This window comes from Sipha flava, unplaced genomic scaffold (genome assembly GCF_003268045.1).
Source record: "Sipha flava isolate LNK unplaced genomic scaffold, YSA_version1 78_pilon_pilon, whole genome shotgun sequence".
In the NCBI taxonomy this organism is placed as follows: domain Eukaryota; kingdom Metazoa; phylum Arthropoda; class Insecta; order Hemiptera; family Aphididae; genus Sipha; species Sipha flava.
This window is the reverse complement of record NW_020273619.1, coordinates 222,730-243,517: the sequence shown is the minus strand read 5'-3', so window position 1 is coordinate 243,517 and position 20,788 is coordinate 222,730. Positions and strand designations below refer to the sequence as shown.

General features: G+C 28.1%; 2 protein-coding genes across 3 annotated transcripts in view; both read left to right on the top strand.

Annotated features, from left to right (window-relative positions):
- Positions 1-13,717, top strand: part of LOC112692896 (transmembrane and TPR repeat-containing protein CG4050) — a 47,360-nt gene extending 33,643 nt beyond the window's left edge. The window contains exons 7-16 of one of the 2 annotated variants that reach the window (XM_025567720.1): positions 7,132-7,388; positions 8,425-8,680; positions 9,910-10,058; positions 10,120-10,338; positions 10,407-10,500; positions 10,571-10,861; positions 10,930-11,112; positions 11,199-11,483; positions 12,772-12,981; positions 13,057-13,717. In XM_025567720.1, coding sequence (XP_025423505.1) covers positions 7,132-7,388; positions 8,425-8,680; positions 9,910-10,058; positions 10,120-10,338; positions 10,407-10,500; positions 10,571-10,861; positions 10,930-11,112; positions 11,199-11,483; positions 12,772-12,981; positions 13,057-13,164 — 2,052 coding nt within the window. In that variant the 3' untranslated portion in view covers positions 13,165-13,717. Of the gene's footprint in view, positions 1-7,131; positions 7,389-8,424; positions 8,681-9,909; positions 10,059-10,119; positions 10,339-10,406; positions 10,501-10,570; positions 10,862-10,929; positions 11,113-11,198; positions 11,484-12,771; positions 12,982-13,053 lie in introns of both variants that reach the window. The other variant, XM_025567719.1, reaches the window with a different exon arrangement.
- A 5,616-nt stretch (positions 13,718-19,333) lies between these two features.
- Positions 19,334-20,788, top strand: part of LOC112692915 — a 4,819-nt gene continuing 3,364 nt past the window's right edge. Inside the window, exon 1 of the mRNA XM_025567740.1 lies at positions 19,334-19,480. Within this exon, the coding sequence (XP_025423525.1) occupies positions 19,334-19,480 (147 nt within the window). The remainder of the gene's footprint in view (positions 19,481-20,788) is intronic.

Below are 20,788 nucleotides of genomic sequence, written 5' to 3'. Positions count from 1 at the left end.
ATAACCGAAATAGTACGTTGTAAACACGTGAGAATGCGAGATAGTGGTTCATTTAGCTATTTCAACCGTGAATCCTATTTTGAAATGGTGACATTCTAGTTACGTCAATCACTTTTTGAGAGCTTTTGTAATGTTTAAATAATTTTCATGTCGAAATTATAATGAAAAAGTTTTAGTTTAAATATTAGTGATCTATGATCGGAAATTCTGTATAAATAAATATTTTTCAAAATTGGCATTTTAGAAATGTTCAGAATCAATAAAAAAAAATGTATATCAATATTTATTTCATAAAATTCCAATCTTATAAATCGACTAGATATAACTTTATTTATGTAATTATTTTTAATTAACCAGTGGAATTCTCGTTAAATTTCAATTGATACTGATTGAATTCAAAAATTAAAATTATGAATATATATAAACTATTGATGTTATAGAATATTAAATTGGATTACGGTAAATTACTTATCTTGGTTCGAAAATATATACTAATTGAACCTAACGAGTAATGTTTGAAGATAGTATAATATATATATATATATATATATATATGATATATATGTATATATATATATATATGATATATATATATGATATAAATTGATGAAAGATTTAATTATAATGTTATATGTATACCAAATTAACCTAAACTTAAATCCTTAGAGCTCTGTCGAAAAAATATGTATATATGATATAAATTGATGAAAGATTTAATTATAATGTTATATGTATACCAAATTAACCTAAACTTAAATCCTTAGAGCTCTGTCGAAAACGTAACTTCTGAGAAACTGTTCTAACTCGATAAATTTACTAATCTAACCGAAGCAGCTTTGACATAATCGGTAAACGGCCCCAGACTCATCATATTAACTTTTAGGCCTTTAAAGGTGCAAATTGTTTTTCTAGATGATATATTTATATTCTCAATTATGGGATTACTAAAAATACCTAAAATTAACGTTTAGAATTTAGCTTTTTCATAAACCATTCAGAATTACTGTACATGTTTCTTACTGGTTTGGATACGGTTCATGCGCCGTGAAATTGTCCAGGAATAAGTTACGTTTTCTCTACCTATATAATATTCCAATATATTTTTAATCTCTTTTATCTTTAAAGTAACAACTTGGCCTGAATTCTGAGAATCGTTTTAACAATAAATATCGCTTTATTATGTTTTAATATTTTTTTTAAATGCGTTTCACCCAAGATTTTTATGTAATTTTTTTTTTCATTCTTAATTATATTTATATGTATATCAATTTGAGCCTAATTTTGGGGTTTTGCGCCATTCGCAGCTATCAACATCGTATATACCTGTCACCCAGGGTGCCATTGTAGAAATTGATTTAATTTAAATTCTTAACCTCTATTATTTATGCTTTTTATCGTTATATAGAACTGATTTTATAAATCTGTTTTATATATTTCAATATCATCTGTACAACGATGTTCAACGTCATTTAGTCGTCCTACGTTTTTTATAACAAATGCATCATTTTACATATTTGTGTTGTGTATCACTATGCACATAATGTGTTATAATGAAAAAAGTTATTATTGAACTCTATAAATAGACTGTACAAATTATACCTACATTATAATAAACTTATTGAATTAAATCACTCGAATAAGTTAAAAAACAATAATACTAATGAAATCTTTTGGATATGTTTTTTTTCAATATAAATTTTCAAATATAAATCACCTATCAAAAGTACAAAGCCATCGAATGCATAAATAGTGAATTAAATATAACTAATAGTTTAATATGATATTATTTTGATTTTTGTGATTTATAAACATGTTGGTGGCACATTATGAAGTTTTACAACGATACGTCAAACTTGAAATCAAAGTAAAATGAAAATACATCAAAAGTTCGAAAATAATTTGATTAAAGTTCTTAGAAAGTTTAGATTAGTATACGAGTTTTTGAGATGAACAAGTCGTAAAATAAAATTTACAAGTAACATAATTCAGTTGTCTAATTTATCATATTTATACACAGATATATTATTATAAAACTACCTATTTTAATCTATACAGTCAGAAAAATGCAGTATATTAATTTGAATCGATTGGACCTAAACCCCAATAAACGCGTACTATACTGTTATTATAATTTTTTGCGCATAATTTAATCTCATTATCTTATAATGATAAATTACAAAACCAAAAATTAGATATATATAAACTGATTGCATTTTTTTATATTTATAAACGTCACTAACAAGTGATATAATTAGGTATTTCGAAACTTTCTCTGTATCTTATGCTAATCGTTTATTAACCAAACCCGCTTGTCGTAGTCTGCTTATTTGATTGAACTAATTTATTGTCGTAACATAGTTGTAATGGTAGTAACAGTTGAATATAACTAAAAATCTATAATAGAAATACGAGTAATAACAGAAACGAATACGCCCGCGTGCCTTGAACGCTGTAAACGGCAATTAAAAACTAATCTTAAGGGTAGAATGAACAATATAACATTATACTATTTTTTTAATTTTTATCAAGCTCGTAATTAATTTAATTTCTCCAAAACGTTCCACAAACGCACATTGCATACTCAATCACTGCTATTTACGCATAGAATGTTTCAATATCTTCACTGTTATCTCTACAAGATGCGCAATGGTGGTCACAAATTATTGATGTAATAATAATCTCATAGTGACGTGAAAAGTTCAAGGAAAAACAGTTGCGACGTCGTTCTTTTGAAAATATTATAAATTATAATATTGTCACGAGAACAATATAATAAATTGTGAAGACGAGGGCCGAATATTATTTCAAATTTAACCACGTAATTCATATTTCATTCCTTTAATTTGCTTATGTACATCAATAACAACACGTACAAATCTCTACTCAAAGTTTATACTTTATTCTTCATTTTTCATCGCAGAATAGTTTTATTTTTTCTAAATGATTAAACTGATTTTCTAATGCGTAAATTTTATGATTAATTACGACTCTATATTATTATCTTTCTGTCCTTCTCACTTAAACACACACACGCGCGCGCGCGCGCACGCGCACGCATATATGTTAACTATTGTTTATCAAATTGTTTTCAACATCCTCTCTATAAGTAGAAACAGTAGGTACATTATATATACATCGATTGAAACTAAAAGTGTACTGTAAAGAATAATAAAATTGATAAAATTGTATTTTATTGTTATTTTTTCGTAAATTTATTCCTACAGTACAGAATATCTGTTCATAAAAAATAAAAATAATTAATAGTAATTTACTGTCAAGTATATTTTTTTAACTTATTCATAGCAAATTAAAAACTTAATACTCATGTTTATAACTATTGTTGTTGTCTATTTCATAGAAGAAAATGTTCACTTCGTTTAATTTAAACATATTTCAAATAGTATATACTATATTTTTGACTGAGTGAAACATAGATAAATTGGGTTTACCAATTAAAGAGTAAACGCAAATGAGCGAATGCAAAAGAGCTAAAACCAAATTAGCTAATAATAATTTGAGCAAAAACTTATAGAGTGAAAATATTTTATTATTGCTATATTTAAATAAAAATAAAGACATAGAATATATTATTTTTAATTTGTAGCTACTTCTATTATCAATTGTATGTAAAAAGTATTATCGTATATTATGATCACACTTTCAATGACAAACTATACGCAATAACTCTTAAATAATTAAAAATTGGTATCTCATCATAATCATGAACAATATTTTTTTAATCTTTCTGTCGAATTTTTATAAGTTTCTTTTAGAATCATCATGAGTTATTGCAGTCTGCACAAACCTCTAATAAAATTACTTGTGAATAATTTAAACAAATAAAATTAATATGATGAAAATATAAGATATAAGAGCTATGCATATTTCATCAGCTAATAGTTTGTAAAATCCACATTTTTTCTCTATTTTTGTTTTCGCTCATTTGATTTTCGTACTTTTGTTTTTGCTTTTGCTTTTATGCATATAAGCGAAAACAAAAGTACGAAGGCCAAACACATGCGTTTGCTCTTTTTCATTCGCTCTTTTGACGTAGAATCGATAAATTGATGTATTTAAATTGGTGACAGGAATGTATCATGATTGCCTATTTTAAGCGCCGTTTTTATTTTTATTTAAATAATTATACTATTATATTATGTTTTCTTAATAGTTAAAAAAAATGACAACAATTAAGAAGAAAAAAGTGGTAAAATTTACAGCATATTAATTTTCGTCAAAATCAAATTTTCGTTAACGTAACTTAAAAAATTATAAATTATGGAACATTGCTACATTTTCGTAATTAAAAATTCATTTAATTTTTAGTTATTATACTCAAAGCCTATAATTTATATATTAGATTTTATATTACATTACTTAGAGTCAAATAGAATAAAATAATAAATTTAAAGTAAAAAAAAATGATTTATAAGCGTTACAAAATTAATTTTCAGTAAAACTTGAAATATAAACGAATCTCCATTAAACGGAAATAGTTATTTAGTTAAAAATATTTTATAGTTTCGAATTATTTTAATGAAGTTTATAAGCACTTTGAATTTTTTATTTTCCCAAATAGTGATTGCCTTATTTGTGAAAGTTAAAACATTAAAAGTTCTACTTAACTTATTTAGGAATGTATTTTTTTTTACTATATCAAACATGTTTAAAGAAAGCGATAGTATATTGGTTTTAAACTTAAAAAACTAATATAGGAACTCTATTTACCCATCCCTGTATCCTATCCAAATTAGGAGTATCGTATTTTTTTTAAATTTATTAAAATTTATTACTAAGCCTTGCATATATTTATAGTTAAACTATTGATATGAAAAATCAGTATAAAATAATGTCATTAAATGGTTATTTCCGAAAACATTATTTGTTTAACTTAATTATTATATATTATCTTGTTTTCTTTGTACATCATGTATTCTAGTTTTTTTCGGTTGTAACTGATTGTCACATAATTTTACTGTACCTGAAACTAATATTGTGAATAATCATCAAGATGCCAAATTAATCTTTGCCAAACGTCAATTTTAAATTGTCGTACATGTTGGCATCTATCCCGTCACAGACTAGTATCGCTTTTAAAGCTACCTCTAGATAATAAACTAATTGTGTTTGTATATACAAATCTGACTCCTTCATTTGTAGGTCAAAACATTTATACATATGTGTAAACCGAGTAAAAATTCGTCGTTATTTAAGATGGTAAAACTGCTGTACAGTAAGATTTATAGGGCTTACGCAAAGACAGAAAATGCTTTTTAAAAAAGATTTCCTTTGGGTTTAGCGTAAATATAGCATTTATTCTTCTGGATCTGTTACAACGTATATATACACTCATATTTTCAATTGGCTAACGCATGCTAAAAATATATAAAAATATTTCCGTGGTCTAGGGATCTCGTGTAAAATTTCTGCGAGTAATAGAATTCGTTTGATATACATTTTCTGCGTTTCAGTAACGTACTTAAATATATATCTTGATATATCATGTAAAAATATAAAAGGTTTCTCTTCACATATTATTTTCGCTTTGGTTTTTATTTTTTATTTTTTCAATTCTACTTGATCAGACTTTTGGAAATCTACATATATCCGTTGTTTTATATTTTTTAATAGTAGTGATTGAACCATTTTACGCGCATACATTATTTGTTTACAAATTAATATGCCGATAAAACTGGGAAAATTATAAAGATATCAATAAATATTATCAAACAAAAAACGACTTCCCGGAATAGAATTTCGTTGGCCAAAATATATATTATTTTAATGTTTTACTACCGACGCCCGTATAAGTTTATGCCAAAAACAATAAATCACCCATATAGAATGAAAAATAAAAATATATACGAGTATGGAAAAAAAATATATATATAAAAGGGTAGTAAAGCTGAATTGGAAAAAGCGTTAATGTTATACCGGTTTTTGCTGTCACATATTTTTAATTTCATCTAAACAAAAAATATTGGGACGTGTTTTATATGAACTCCTCCGCAAATCCATTTTGCTATCTTCGAAATAATTCGTAAAATTCCATATTATTTTATTTTTAATATTCTCAGGACTAGACACGATACCATGAAGATTTTATCCAAAAACTTGGTTAGGTGTTGATAAAATAGGGTGAGTGTACCTGTATACAAAACAAATGGTTAATATGTAAATATGTACAATTTTTATATGTATTTTCCCCATTGAATTCGAACACCAAGCGAATACGGTTTTTTCAAACGTTGTAAAAGTACTGTCGTGATTATAACACATATGTGGGTGCATGTTGAAAAACATCTTATTGAGATCAAAACTTTTGATCCACATACGCTGATGGTGAAAGTTTGTGAAACATCGAGTAGAGTATTTGTGTGGATGCAAAAATAAATACACAAGTTAGAAAAAATTGCGTGTAAAAACTATACGAGGTAAAAAAGATTTTAAAAAAAGATATCGTCTATAAAAATGTATTTAATCTTCTTTTTATTTTGCTCTGCTCGTGAATCGCGCTCGTCTCTGCCGCGGATTGTTTCTCACTGTCAGATTGTAATTTGTGAAGGTTTCTCACGTGTTCCCGCTCGTACACACCTACCTATCTACCTACACTCAGTAGGAAAACGACTGGGTAGCGTGCGTGTATGGTTATGTATAAATGCGTGCGTATGTGTATGTGTATGTATTGTTATGTGTGTATATGCTTGCGTATATTGCTCACAACGTGTGCGCTTAATGGCGCTTGTGGGAATAAACACGCATTTTCCGCGATAAACCGTCATCCCCAAGACGACGACGACGCCCTCCTCTTCGACGACGAACAGATATGTGTAGGTTATAAACTTACCGTATATATAACCTAACCTAACCAGTCACGTTTTTATTGAGAGCTAGATGCAACCACTTTCTGAAACTTTAGGAAAATCGAAATAATTTAAATGTCATCCTAGCCCCGCAGCTTTTATAATGTGTATATATAAATTTAGAAAAATTAAACAGTGAATGCGGGCGATAATGTATAGTTTTTTTTTTACTTATTAACATAATCCTATTTTGAATACGCGTCTGCAATACAGTGCAAAACCATAATGTCGAAAAATATACTTATTTTGATTTTTTGTTCGATATCAGATTAGGCCGAAAGATCTGATGAACTCGTTCAAGTTATCAGTGGCCGCTACTAGTCACCACTCAGTCACCAACGGAACTAGTGGTGGAGGAGGTGGTTCACCAAAAACCACCACCGGAAACTCTGCTTCCATCTCGGCTGGGTTACAGGCCATTCCTTCGGATGCGGTCAAACGGTTAGCATTCCTGTTATTGTCTACGTGTGCTTTACTAGCATTTCGACTGAAAATCATGGGCTCCAAGTTGCCTGTATTTACCAGGTATTGTGTAACTTAAAATAAACGTATAATACTAATTTTACTACCCTAATAGTATAAATTTCATTTGTTATGTATGATATATAATATGTTTCAGACAAAACCCAAAATACTTTAAATATAGTTTTCACAAATTATTTTTATTAAAATTTATGTTAACTAGTTAAGACTATTATTTACTTAGAATTAGAACAAGGGTTAGGTGTGATTTCAAAAATCATGTGTAACAAGTCTATAATGATTGTATAAAAAAAATTAGATCTATTAGATCCAGTGTGATCTAAATCCTAAGTGTACACTTAAAACCAGTTTTGACAAATTTTGAATTTAACTGTAATATATATATATTTACTGTCGCAACGTAAATCAATTTAAAAATTGGTATACATATTATAGAATAATAAAAACTATATATAATATATATATATATATATTATTATAATTATTATTATTATTATTATATGCTCATATAATGAAAATCGAAATGAACCCGATAGGATATGGGCGTGTGCGTTTTATTGGCATTGACATAGAACTTCCGTACCTATAGAAAATGATACGCAAAAAATTTTGAAATGTTTACCTCTATCTATAAAACTGAAAATGCCAAATGAATAAATCGGTGAAAAACCATTTATTTTCTTAACGATTTTCATCTAATCTTCATTACACTCCGCGTATAGTATGTTTTATCGACTCTTTTTACATATTAGCTTTAGATCCCTCCAAAAACGCCGTTTCGTTTATCCCTCGTATTGTTTCTCCCAACTATTTTTTCCATCGTAATTCCATTAAAATGTTTTTTTAATAATATAATTTTACCGTCTCTATTTAATTTTTTTTTTTTTCGTTTTTACGTTTGGTGATATCTCCAAGTATATAATAATATAATGCTATAACACGTTTCGTTCTCGTCCGTATTCATAATGCTCATACATTCAATATTCCATTGAATATTCCGATTTAAATTCCGCAATATTTATATATTTAATTACTACCTACCTTTGTATTACTAAAAGATATTATTGTGTTGCTGCAGGTTCGACAACCCAGCCAGTGTGTCGGAATGGCCAGCAAGACAGCTGACTTATAACTATCTGGTGAGCATCAATGCGTGGTTACTGATATTTCCGTGTGACTTGTGCTGTGATTGGACAATGGGTACCATACCGCTAGTCGAGTCCACTTCAGATCCCAGAAATTTAGCTACCTTAGCTACGTACTCCGTGATCGCCGCTCTTGTGTACACTGTTTTTACCACGTCCAATCGGATTAAACGTGTCGTCGTCATTATGGTAAATACCATCAGTCTCTAGCTATTATTAAATGTATGGCTATCAGCGTTGAGCTTTTATTATATTTATACAGCTACGTCTATAGCTGACTGAAGCTTATTTTTTCCCGAAGCTTCCGGCAACCTCTCGTCAAAATGATTTCATTTCCAATTCATTAAGTAAAAAAATATAATCATTTTTCAAACCTTTGATCTTATAATCAAGAAGCACATGTTTTATAACAGGTGTTATGGTATTTCATCCTTGTTCTCTTGTTCCATGTGGGTAGAACACAATTGCGTACGTTTGTAGATGGGTAACAAAAAGGTGGGTGAGAAAAATAAATAAACACGATTGCGTATGAAATTGTATGCAACGTTGTCAAATTTACTAATTTCACCGTATTATTTCTAAATACAGAATACATATACAGTTCTAACAGTTCTATAATAGTTCATAAAAAAATTAATAATAAAATAATAAATAAAATGAGGATAACTAAATAAAAGAAAAGTAACAAATTAATAAATAAATAAAATCGACAGTTTTTATTTGAATGAAATTATTTGAAAATGCTTAAATTTGGATTCCTTGATATCTATAAACCTACTACTTTTACCAAAACTCGAAAAATACCGTATAATTTCGTTATACCTGATATATTTGATATCATTAATAATAAACATAGGTAATAAAAGCATTAAAACAAAAAGTATTTATTAACTTGTTTAAGTTTTCCCATATAGGTATGTAGTATACACCAATACCGGTATGAAAATTGGCATCAACATTTAAAACTTCGTACACAATCGTGTAGTTAAAAATCAGGTAAAACCGTACGGAATCGTGTAGCTTAAAAGGTATCGCCGATTACGAACGTACGCAATCGTGTTTTACCCTTCCACATCATCTTTGAAGCATTACCTGTAATGTATAACAGTACAATCATTTGTTTAATACTTTTTGTAAGAAGACATTTTAATTTGAAATTGAGCACATTTATTGATTAATTTTCACTTTTATTTTCAAATATTTTGAACCCAAAATATTTGAAAATATTATAAAGATTTTTACTAAAAACTATCTTATTAATATAATTATTTAATGCTCTAATTTTAAGTATATAAACAATATTATTCAATGCAATATATTTATACGTAAGCGAAAGAAAATAATGCGTCAAGGTTTTGAAATCACGAAATCGACTATTTTATATTTAATTGCAATCAAAAATAATTTTATTATTTTAGAGTTTGGGATTGACCATTCTACCGTTTCTCCCTGCGTCAAACATGTTTTTTCCAGTAGGATTCGTTGTAGCCGAACGAGTCTTATATATGCCATCGATGGGGTTGTGCATGCTCGTCGCTTACGGCTTAGGACTCGTAATGGACAGATGGTAAGACTGAAAAATACTTATTTAAATTTATTCATATCTGACTTATAGTTTCGATTTGCAGCAAATCCCGAATCATTTGGGCGGCCATCTGTCTCCTGATAATCACTTACATGATGAAAACGTACTCTAGGAACTGGGACTGGTCTTCCGAATACACGATTTTCACATCCGGGTTAAAAGTGAACAAACTAAACGCCAAGCTGTACAACAACGTTGGACATGCACTGGAAGCGGAAAACCGTTTTCAAGACGCACTTGTGTACTTTCAAAAAGCCGTCAGGTATGTTTCGCGTTTATACGATTAGTGCTCTAATCTGTTAACATTTTTTTTTATATTTTATTCTTCAGTGTACAACACGATGACATTGGAGCTCACATAAATGTCGGACGCACGTACAACCATTTAAAAATGTACAAGGAAGCCGAACACGCTTACTTGAAGGTAATATACATAATATAACCTATATACAAATCGATGTTTATTGTGACTGATTTCAAAACCATCATTGCAGGCTAAATCATTGCTTCCCAAAGCCAAACCAGGCGAGTCGTACCAGGCTCGTATAGCTCCTAACCATCTAAACGTCCTACTGAATTTAGCCAATCTAATAGCTAAAAATCAGACACGCCTGGAAGAAGCAGATATGCTTTACCGGCAAGCCATAAGCATGCGATCTGATTACACGCAAGCTTACATTAACCGTGGTGACGTTTTGCTCAAGCTCAACAGAACGAAAGAAGCGCAAGAAGTATACGAAAGAGCGTTGTTTTACGATACAGACAACCCAGACATATATTATAATGTAAGTAATTATATACTGTATTCTTGTAACATTTTAAAAATTAAATATCCGTAAATATTTCTTTACAGCTGGGAGTGGTGCTTTTGGAACAGGGTAAACATTCACAAGCATTAGCTTACTTAGACAAAGCTTTAGAGTTTGATCCAGACCATGAACAGGCATTACTCAACTCAGCTATATTACTTCAAGAGTTGGGACAGGCCAACTTAAGGAAACTGGCTGAAAAAAGACTGCTCAGGCTTCTATCGAACGTATGTTGGATTTCTAAAAACTGAGGAACACACAAAACAGCTTTTCCAATGACTAATCGTGTTACATGGCAATATAACACTTTCAGGGCCAAAAAAATGAACGGGTTTTTTTCAACTTGGGTATGCTGGCAATGGACGAGGGTGACGTACCTGCCGCGGAGCATTGGTTTCGGCAGGCGATCCTTATTAAAGAAGATTTCCGAGCTGCTTTGTTCAATCTAGCCCTGTTGCTAGCCGATGACCACAGACCTCTACAAGCAGCTCCATTTCTTAATCAGTTGGTCAGGTTCCATCCGGATCACGTCAAAGCTTTGATACTACTCGGTGATATCTATATCAATAATATCAAGGACCTTGACGCAGCCGAAAACGTAAGAACTAGTAATTTAATGTGTATTCGAATAATCGAATTATTCGAGTGTTCGAATATTCAAATTCTAATATCAGTATTAGATGCTACAATACCTAATTTGTTTTATCCATTTTTCCATGAAAATCTTTTTATGCTATTTATTATTAATAAGTAATCTATATCTACACAACTAAAGATAATGTATGTCAATGATTAACAACTTAAATACAAAAATAATTCTTATCTTGCAGATACCTAACCTGTTCGTAATTAGCTTTATTTTACTCGTTATAGCCGATAACTCGTAATATCCATACTCGTTGTACACATATATTTGAACATACAATCATATGTGCCGTGCCAGGACCTAACATTTTGCTTGTTGTAAGCAGTATCTCGTTCTAAGCAATGCTTGCTATAGTGATTTATAGTTTATATTATATTAAAAATAATTTAATTATGATATTCGAGTATTTTGCACAATTTTTATTTTTGTATTTTAATTGCCTTGTCAAATAGTAAATATTGCTGGCTTCGAATCCACTTCTCGCAGGTCTTTATGCACCATAAGCCATATAATATTATTATTAAACGTTTTGTATTGCGTGAAAACTTAAACGAATAATTTTCGTTACGTATTGTATTGTAGCAACGAATACTAATATTCGAATAATTCCCATCACTAGTAAGAACACCTTACATCTATAATTATACCCAGACGTGTATTGGTACGTATACGTGGGTATACGCCGTATCCTTTACAGCAGATTTTCGATAATCGGCGTATATACGTAATACCTAATGTAAAATATTATTTTACGTTTATACGCTTCTAAAATAACTCAAAGACCAAAAAAAAAAAAAAAAAATAATAGTTCATTGAAAAAAATTGTTATGAATAAAGAAGTTTGAATGAAATATTTATCTGTTGAAGATTACAATGTACTCTGAGCTTAATATATTTTAAGTTCAATTTAGTAAATAACATTTTGAATAATATATGTTATTAAATATAATATGGACTTTCAACCTATTGTTCTTAAATATGCATCATGCAATTTATAATGCATGGCAAATGTATATCTCGCGGTGTTGTATTTTATAGTCTTATTAAAAATTATAAACCTGTAAGGGGTTAATTAAATTTATTTGAAGAAAGCTAGAAAAAAAATTGTCGAGTGAAATGAGATTTTTGGGTTTAAGATTTATATTTTTTTTGTGCGTATACCCTGAAATATATACCAATGCACCGCTGATTATACCCTTAGCTTTGTATTTTATTTTTACATGTTTTGGTATGTTTTCAGTGCTACCAAAGAATCTTACAATTGGATCCTGACAACACACAAGGAATGCATAATCTCTGTGTGGTGTACGTAGAACGCGGTCTGCTAAAAGAGGCTGAAACTTGTTTACAAAAAGCTCACCTGATGGCACCACACGAAGACTATATAGTAAAACATTTAAAAATCGTGCAAAACCGCTTACAGGCCAAACAGACTTCCGATCAGCTCAATGTTAGTTAAAAATATATATAATTATTTACACCATATACATTATTGTTATATTTTGATAATTATTTGTAATAGCAGGAAAGTCGACCGGATTCTAAGGAAGTTCGTAAAACTGAAAAAGACACGACTCGACCGGATACCAATCTGAAGTCCGATACTAAACCATCGACACTTTCACTATCATAAACTCTAATAATTTTGGTTAAAATATAAATAGATATATATTTTTTTTTAGTTAGTCCTATATAACTCACTGTTTTTGTATATTTTATATGTACTGATTTTTTTTTTCAATTCTCTTATAACATTCCAACTAAGACGATAAAGTGACAAATATTTTACATATTTTAAACCTCAATTAAATTTTATTCAATACTTAAAATGGTTTCTCAAACTAAATCTCATTATGATGATACTACTTAAAATGAACTTTTTAAAGTTGGCCAATATGATGTAATTCGGTCATTAAAATGGCAGAGCTATAATTTAAAACATAATTTTAAACATTTTAAAACAGTATATTTACCCTGGACAATAGTCTACCAAGAAAAAGTAACCACCTGTGACACTAAGTTCAACCTGGTGATCATACATGTTGGAACTGCCTCCGTAGGCTACTCGGCTGCTCCAATCCTTCATAAGCCTTCATCGGTAATACTCCTAGTCAAAAAAATGTTATATATTTCAATTGAGAAAAAAAATTACTCAGTAAATAATTAGATATATTTTTATCTTAAATTTTTATTTTTAATCGTTTTAAACGAAAAAAAATTGTAAAAAATAAAAAATTGTGCTGTGATGTATTTAGTAGGTCATAGTATGATTAAAATATAAGATTAAGTTATTATATAACATAAAGAACGTAATATTGCATTAAATTTCTGTAATATTATTTTAAAAACCATACATCGTTGTTAATTTATCAATATTTATGTTGATATTTTATCATCATTATTAATTAACTCTTTTTAACTTTTAAGTTATTTAATAAAAAAAACTATTCCAAAATATAATTCCCACTCCGTTCATTGTACTTAAGCTAAGTACTTATCAAAATTACATCCATTTATTTGAAATAATAACTATCATCTAATCTTATTAAAAACTGAAATGAATAATAATAATTTATTTAACGAGTTATTTTTAGTCTGTTGAAGATATATGTATTAACATATTTTTATACTCATGATGTTTATTTTTCTTTTCCTTTATCATACATGTGTAAGAAATAATGATTATCAATAAAATAAATATTAAAATTTTATATTTAATTTTTATGAATTTTAATTCCCAAATAAACAGTATTATATTTTCAAATAAAAATATGTTATTTACAGTATTTGATTAAATTTTTATAATTTTTTTTTACTTTTCTTTTTGTATTTGTGGACAATCATTGTGATTATTTTTTGATTTTTAGGTTTTTTTTTTATTTTCATAACTTTTACTTTGTACCTGGACCCACAAGCTCTCTCAACAAAATTAAACTAAAAAAATGTTCCTCAGACCGGGGGAAATTCCAATTTATGAAAGTAATATTTTGTATATTCAACAAAATTAACCTTTTTTAAGATATTTATTAGAAATAAATTGTATGGTCTAAAACACTAGATGTTAATGTATTTGATATTATATGTGTAAAATATTAATAGGTGTTTACCGGAGAAAATATTGAAGATGAATATTGCTTTTTTGATGTGATTTTTTATTTTATGTTTTATAAGAAAAAAAAATAAAAAAAAAGTGTTTTAAGTAATTCATTGTTTTATATTTTGTTATATCTATAGCTGATGCTATTATTGATCAATTACTTTTAGTGTATTAAACCAAGACTTTGTGATTACAATAAATCTAGAAATGCATTTTATACAATATAATATCTTCAATTATTAAAAAAAAATGTATTATAATATTATAATATTATATAAACAAGAAGATCGCTCCCATAAAATATAATAAATCAATTGAGTAATTCAAATGATAAAATCTATTTGATTGAAAAATTATATTTTAATATATAGGTAGTAAAGGGTTGCTCATAGACCAAATAAATATTTTATGTAAATTCTAATTTTATTCATATAACATACTATCATCATAAACATAGTGATTTCAAATTATGATAATCATCATAATTTGTAATTATATTTTTAATTTGGTACATTCTTATTATTATTTGTACAACATACATGGAGTAAAAATAAGCAGTAGGTACGGAAATGGATTTACATTGCATTTAAAATTCTAGTTTTATAAATATTTTCTGGGATATTCAAGATCCAAAAACTGCTTTTTAACTAATTTTAATTATTAACTTATTTCCCAGCCATATGTAGGTACTGTTTATAAACATAATATTAAATGTGAACTTCTATTATTGAATTTCTTCCCATATAAATACATATCAGGTGTAATATGCTTCATAGATCACAAACAAATAAAACTTAATGCTAAATATTTCTTGAGGCTCCTCAAGAAAACACTGTTAAAAAAAAACACTCCGTGGTTGAAATATTTTGAGAAACACTGAGTTAGATAAACCGATTGGGTTGATTCAGTATTGTAGAATGAACGGTTTTTTTATATACAACAATTTATTTTAACTATAAAAAACATTAACCCATGAAATACCAAGATCTGCTAAATTTGTAATAGTTTTTAACACCCTCATTGAAGTATCTGTTTCAAAGCAATTTTTACGAATACTATTAGGCTATAGCGCATGTAACCAGAGTCGGTGTTTAGTATTTTGCCGCTCCGTGCAAATAAAAGATCCCGTCCCTTTCAATAAATTATTGCCCTATAATTAGTATATAGTTATTTATATAAAATTAAAAAAAATTATTATAAACCGGGTTATATTATAGGAGATTAAATTATAAAATTTCGTCTTCGGAAAATTTAAAAAAAATTAAGGGACATTTAATTAATTATAAGAAAATTAAATTAAGACAAAATAATATTTTTTTTTTAATAAAAATTAGAAAAAATACAAATTATCAATTTATTTATTTTAGTGTTAAACATTTTTTAAATAAGCTTAAGGTACTCTGACATCTATTACCACACCTATATCTCCAATAATAATTATTATTTTTAATTTTCAATTGTTTTCACTTATTTATGTAGATTTTTTGGTCATTTATGATATTCATTTTTTAGAGTATTTATGGCATTTTAGCTTTTTTTTAGGACATTTTTATGTTGGTTTAAAGGTCATTGACATCCTAACTCTGGTTATTATTATTAGAAATAAAATGTATTTATTTATTTATTGAGAAAACATTTGTAAGTACAAGTATGTTTTATACGTATAAATTATCTACTGCATTTTAAACCGAATTATAGAAATACAAATATTTTTAAAATAATGTACATTTAATTAAAAAAAAACTGCTGGTCGCTTGAACTCCCCTTAATTTTTTTTCATTTGCGCCACCGAACACAATGTATGAAAAATAAACATTTTTACACAACAATAATAATGATGAAATAATCAAAACAATATATAGTAAAAAACAAAAAAAAAAATTCCCTTTATTAATAGTCTAGATAAAATATCAATGAATTCGTCGTAGGTTACATATATTCAAAAATTTTAGTCAAACATCGGAAAGTATTTTTAATTTTCCATTGTATTGAAATAATTTATCCACTTAATAATAACAATAATTGTACAATTATTTAAAATAGAAAAACATTCACCATATAAGTAAATGACGTATAGATATATAGGCCCGTACTGGCCCACCGGGATACCGGGAAAATTCTGGTAGGCCCTCTTAAAATTTATGAGAACTGGGCCCCTTACCAAATAGGTACTTGTAGTTTCAGTTAAATTCAGTAATTTTATTATTTTTAACAATTTTAATTGATTAATTGAAAAGAGAAAATTACGTATAGGACAAATAATAAATGTCGTTGGTTATTTACCGATGATGCAATTTTTAGTAAACTACTCGTATTACTATTAGCTTTGATTATATTTAACTATTTTATACTTATACACAGGCCCGTATTGAGTTCTGGTGGTGCCCCTGGCGAATCACTGTATTAGCCCCCCCCCCCCATGGAAAATTTATATTTTTTTACAAAAAATCATTTGGAATATATAAAGCATGTATAAAAACCTAGTATACAAGGTAATAAACTTTAATAACTATTTGTATTACTTTAAAATATAAACAATCAATGCATTATAAAAATATGTAATTTTCTTCAAATGTTTTTGTTATAAAATTATGTTAGTTGATTTTAAATTTATTTTAATACAGTAGTACTTTTCTTGCTTTTATAGAGGCAAATTTATCAAATTAAATTGTTTTAACTGCATTTTTTTCATATTTTGTAAAAATTATTACATGAGTAGTGTTGAAATTTGCGCCCCTGGCCCATGCCCTCTTGCCCTGCTTATACATAATATATATAATAGTATTTATTATCAATAATAATATGTATAATATGCAGTGCTCGAATTGAGGGTGGTGCGCAGGGGGACGGAGCTCCTCTTCTATTTTTTTTTTTTTTTTGCGTACCCCAACTATATTTTTTCACCGGAACTGGGGGAAGCCACATTCATCCTAATTGATGTCCAAAATAATTTTTATGTGAATTTCGATTTACGTCAATTTGAAAACGAATTTTACGATTTATAATATCAAAACTATTTTCATAATTAAAGATTATATGGTGGTTATGATAAGGGACAACGTCGTCATTTCTGGAAAAATATAAATAGCAATGTCTGTGAATTTGGTGTATTATACTTTATACATTGTACGGTTTGTTATTAATATTGGCGATCGACGATATCGGCATTTCGGAAAAAAATAAATGCCCGCACCACGACTAATCTTCGGCCGTGACCCGTACTAAAGAGTAAAAATAGATAAAAACCAAATATATGATTATATCATTCGATTCATGAAACTGCCTGATCGCCTACAATTATGTTAATTATTATTTTATTTTTATTTTCTATTGTAACATGTAGGATGTTGGTATTGCTATCAAGATATATTATATTTGGAATTAAAATATTTGTTTAGCTGAAATGTGGTATTCAAAATATATGTAAGGTTGGCGGAGGGTAGGGGTGAGGGACGAATCCTCTATGGGTCTGTGTTAAATAATTGCGCACGTGGAACGCAGTTTTCGAATCGTTGGACTGAGCTCCTCTACTTAATTTTTCCCAATTCGAGCACTGATAATATGTATAAATGATGTATAATATGTATATATTATATTCATAGAAGACAAATTATTTTTATTTATAATTCTAGTGAATTGTAATAAGAGCACTAGACATGACAAAGCGGCATGTGGGTACATGGTGTACCCTGACTGTATTTGTTTATAATAAAGTTAATTATAAATTACTTGGATTATTTAATAATTATCAACGGTAATTTTGAATATTTTCAGGAAAATTATAGTAATATAATGTGTACAAGAAAAAAATGTAATTCATATTTATTATACATATTAAATGTTATTTATGAGTTCAATATGTAATCTCTAGAGCAGGGGTTTTTTGGTTCAACTGCCAAATTTTTCCTTTTTAGGTTTTGAAAATCTTTCACGTGCCTAAAGAATATTATATTTTCTAAGAATAAAAATAAAATTACAAATTTATTATATTATTTTTATTAAATTTTAATCATTCTTAGTGAAACACAAGCAGAAATTGTTTCATTGGTCCAAACATTTCTTTCATTTTTAATTAAATTAAATTAAATTTGTTATGGTGAATAAGCTTTCACAGATTAAAGTTGACGAAAAATATGAAAGCATAAGGAATATTGTCATTTTTAAAATATATATCATTTGTTTATTTGAATTTCTTATAACCAACATTTTATAAATAATATAAATATTTTTTTTTTTGTGTGTACAATTTTTAATAATTTAAATTTTTTGCGCGTGCCATTAAAATTTAGTCAGCGTTCCATAGGTTCGCCATCCCTGCTTTAGAGTATAATGGATTATTTGAAGTTTACAAATTTCTTTTAACAATTCCTTTTACTCAAGTAACGTGTGAACGATCGTTTTCTAAATTTAAAATTATAAAAAAACTAATAAGAAGTTGTGTAACACAAGATAATTTAGAATCATTGTTTTTGATGAACTACGAAAGGGTTGTTGGTCAACTGACTTAATGTGTAAACAAAGTACAGAAATATTAAGAATGCTGAAAGTTTTGTTTTTAAGCATTTTACTTAACTATTTATATAATATTTTACTTGTATTGAACTATTTTTAAGAACATGCTATTAATATTATATAATTAATACGACGTTTTAAAATTTATTTTTTATATTTAATTTACAATTTATCCAAGAACACTTAAATAAAAATGGTTTGGGCCGGATGCAACAAATACTATGCCGCACTCCCGGACACCAATTTGTGCGTGTCGCACACCACCGATCAGCCAATTGTTATGGTGTGTAGTGGTGTGATAGCTCAACTAGTGGTGTTCGGGTTCGCCTCACAAATACTAGTGAGTTATGTTATGATATTGTATGTAGGAGTGTGTATGTATGTATGTGTATTGTGTATGCTTAAAATCACGGAAGGAATAAAAAAAGGTAACTAAAAATAATGTAAAAAATAACTATGTTGTTGTATTTATAAAATAAAAATAATTATAGGAATCGGCTCTTCTGGCCCAATAACAAATTATAAGATTTAAAATAATTAGGTAATACCAAAAAATAATTCACAGCAACATAGAAGATTCAATTAAATAATAATTAAATAATTATGGCCCTTTTGGCCAACTAGATAACAAAATAAATATAAATACGTGGTCCTTTTGGCGCAATATAAATAATTTATGAATAAATATATAAAACTCACAATTTGGTGGAGCGCAGACTGCAACTACCTAAAAACTGTAATTTAACACACAATAATAATTAAAAAGAAATAGTGGCGATTAGCGCACACATAATATAGTTAAAATAAAATTTACTGCGATTAGCGCACGTATAATAACAATAATAAACTACGAATAATCGGCGATTTGCGCCTACAATAAAATAATAAATGTATGAGGCAATTTGTGCACACGTTTTTAAAGAAAATTATAAAAATCACAATTTGCGGCGATTCGCGCACACAGAACTTTCTGATCAGATTTTTAATCTGAATTTCGACGGTGGTTTTTGCGAGAGAGAAATCACATACAATATTAGAATGATACACACACACACATTATCGGCCTTTTCAGTTATATAACACATGATAATAATTCACAAACAATTATTAAAACAAAATTAAAATTACGTGTGCGTGTGTGTGTTAATTGGCCGGTGGTGATACGATAAAAAATAATTATAAAATTACGGTGGCAAGTATTATTACGCAACCACCGCGATTTCGGTCTGATCAAAAATAATTATTTTAATATTGTTATGCATATATTTAATTTTATTGGACTTAAATCAAAATGTAGATTTGGTTTATTATTTAGGTTTATGGTTATTTTATAGTTTTGTGTAAGAAATGTGTAGACAACCTGGCTATTGTTATACACATATAATCTGTTATATTATCGTCACTTGTAACAAGCAAAATATTTTTATCACTGATAAACATTATAATTTGAATACATATTCGGAATACTATTTTTTGTAAATATTCGAGTATTTATCCTAAATACTTATAAAAAGTATTTTACCCAAGTTAGTTAGTCGGAGTTATTCTGGCATTGCATCGATCGGTACACCTACCTTTTGGTGTAATAGTCAGAGTAATTCTGGCATTGCATCGGTCGACACACCGTTCGACAAGGCCTCCTTCCCCC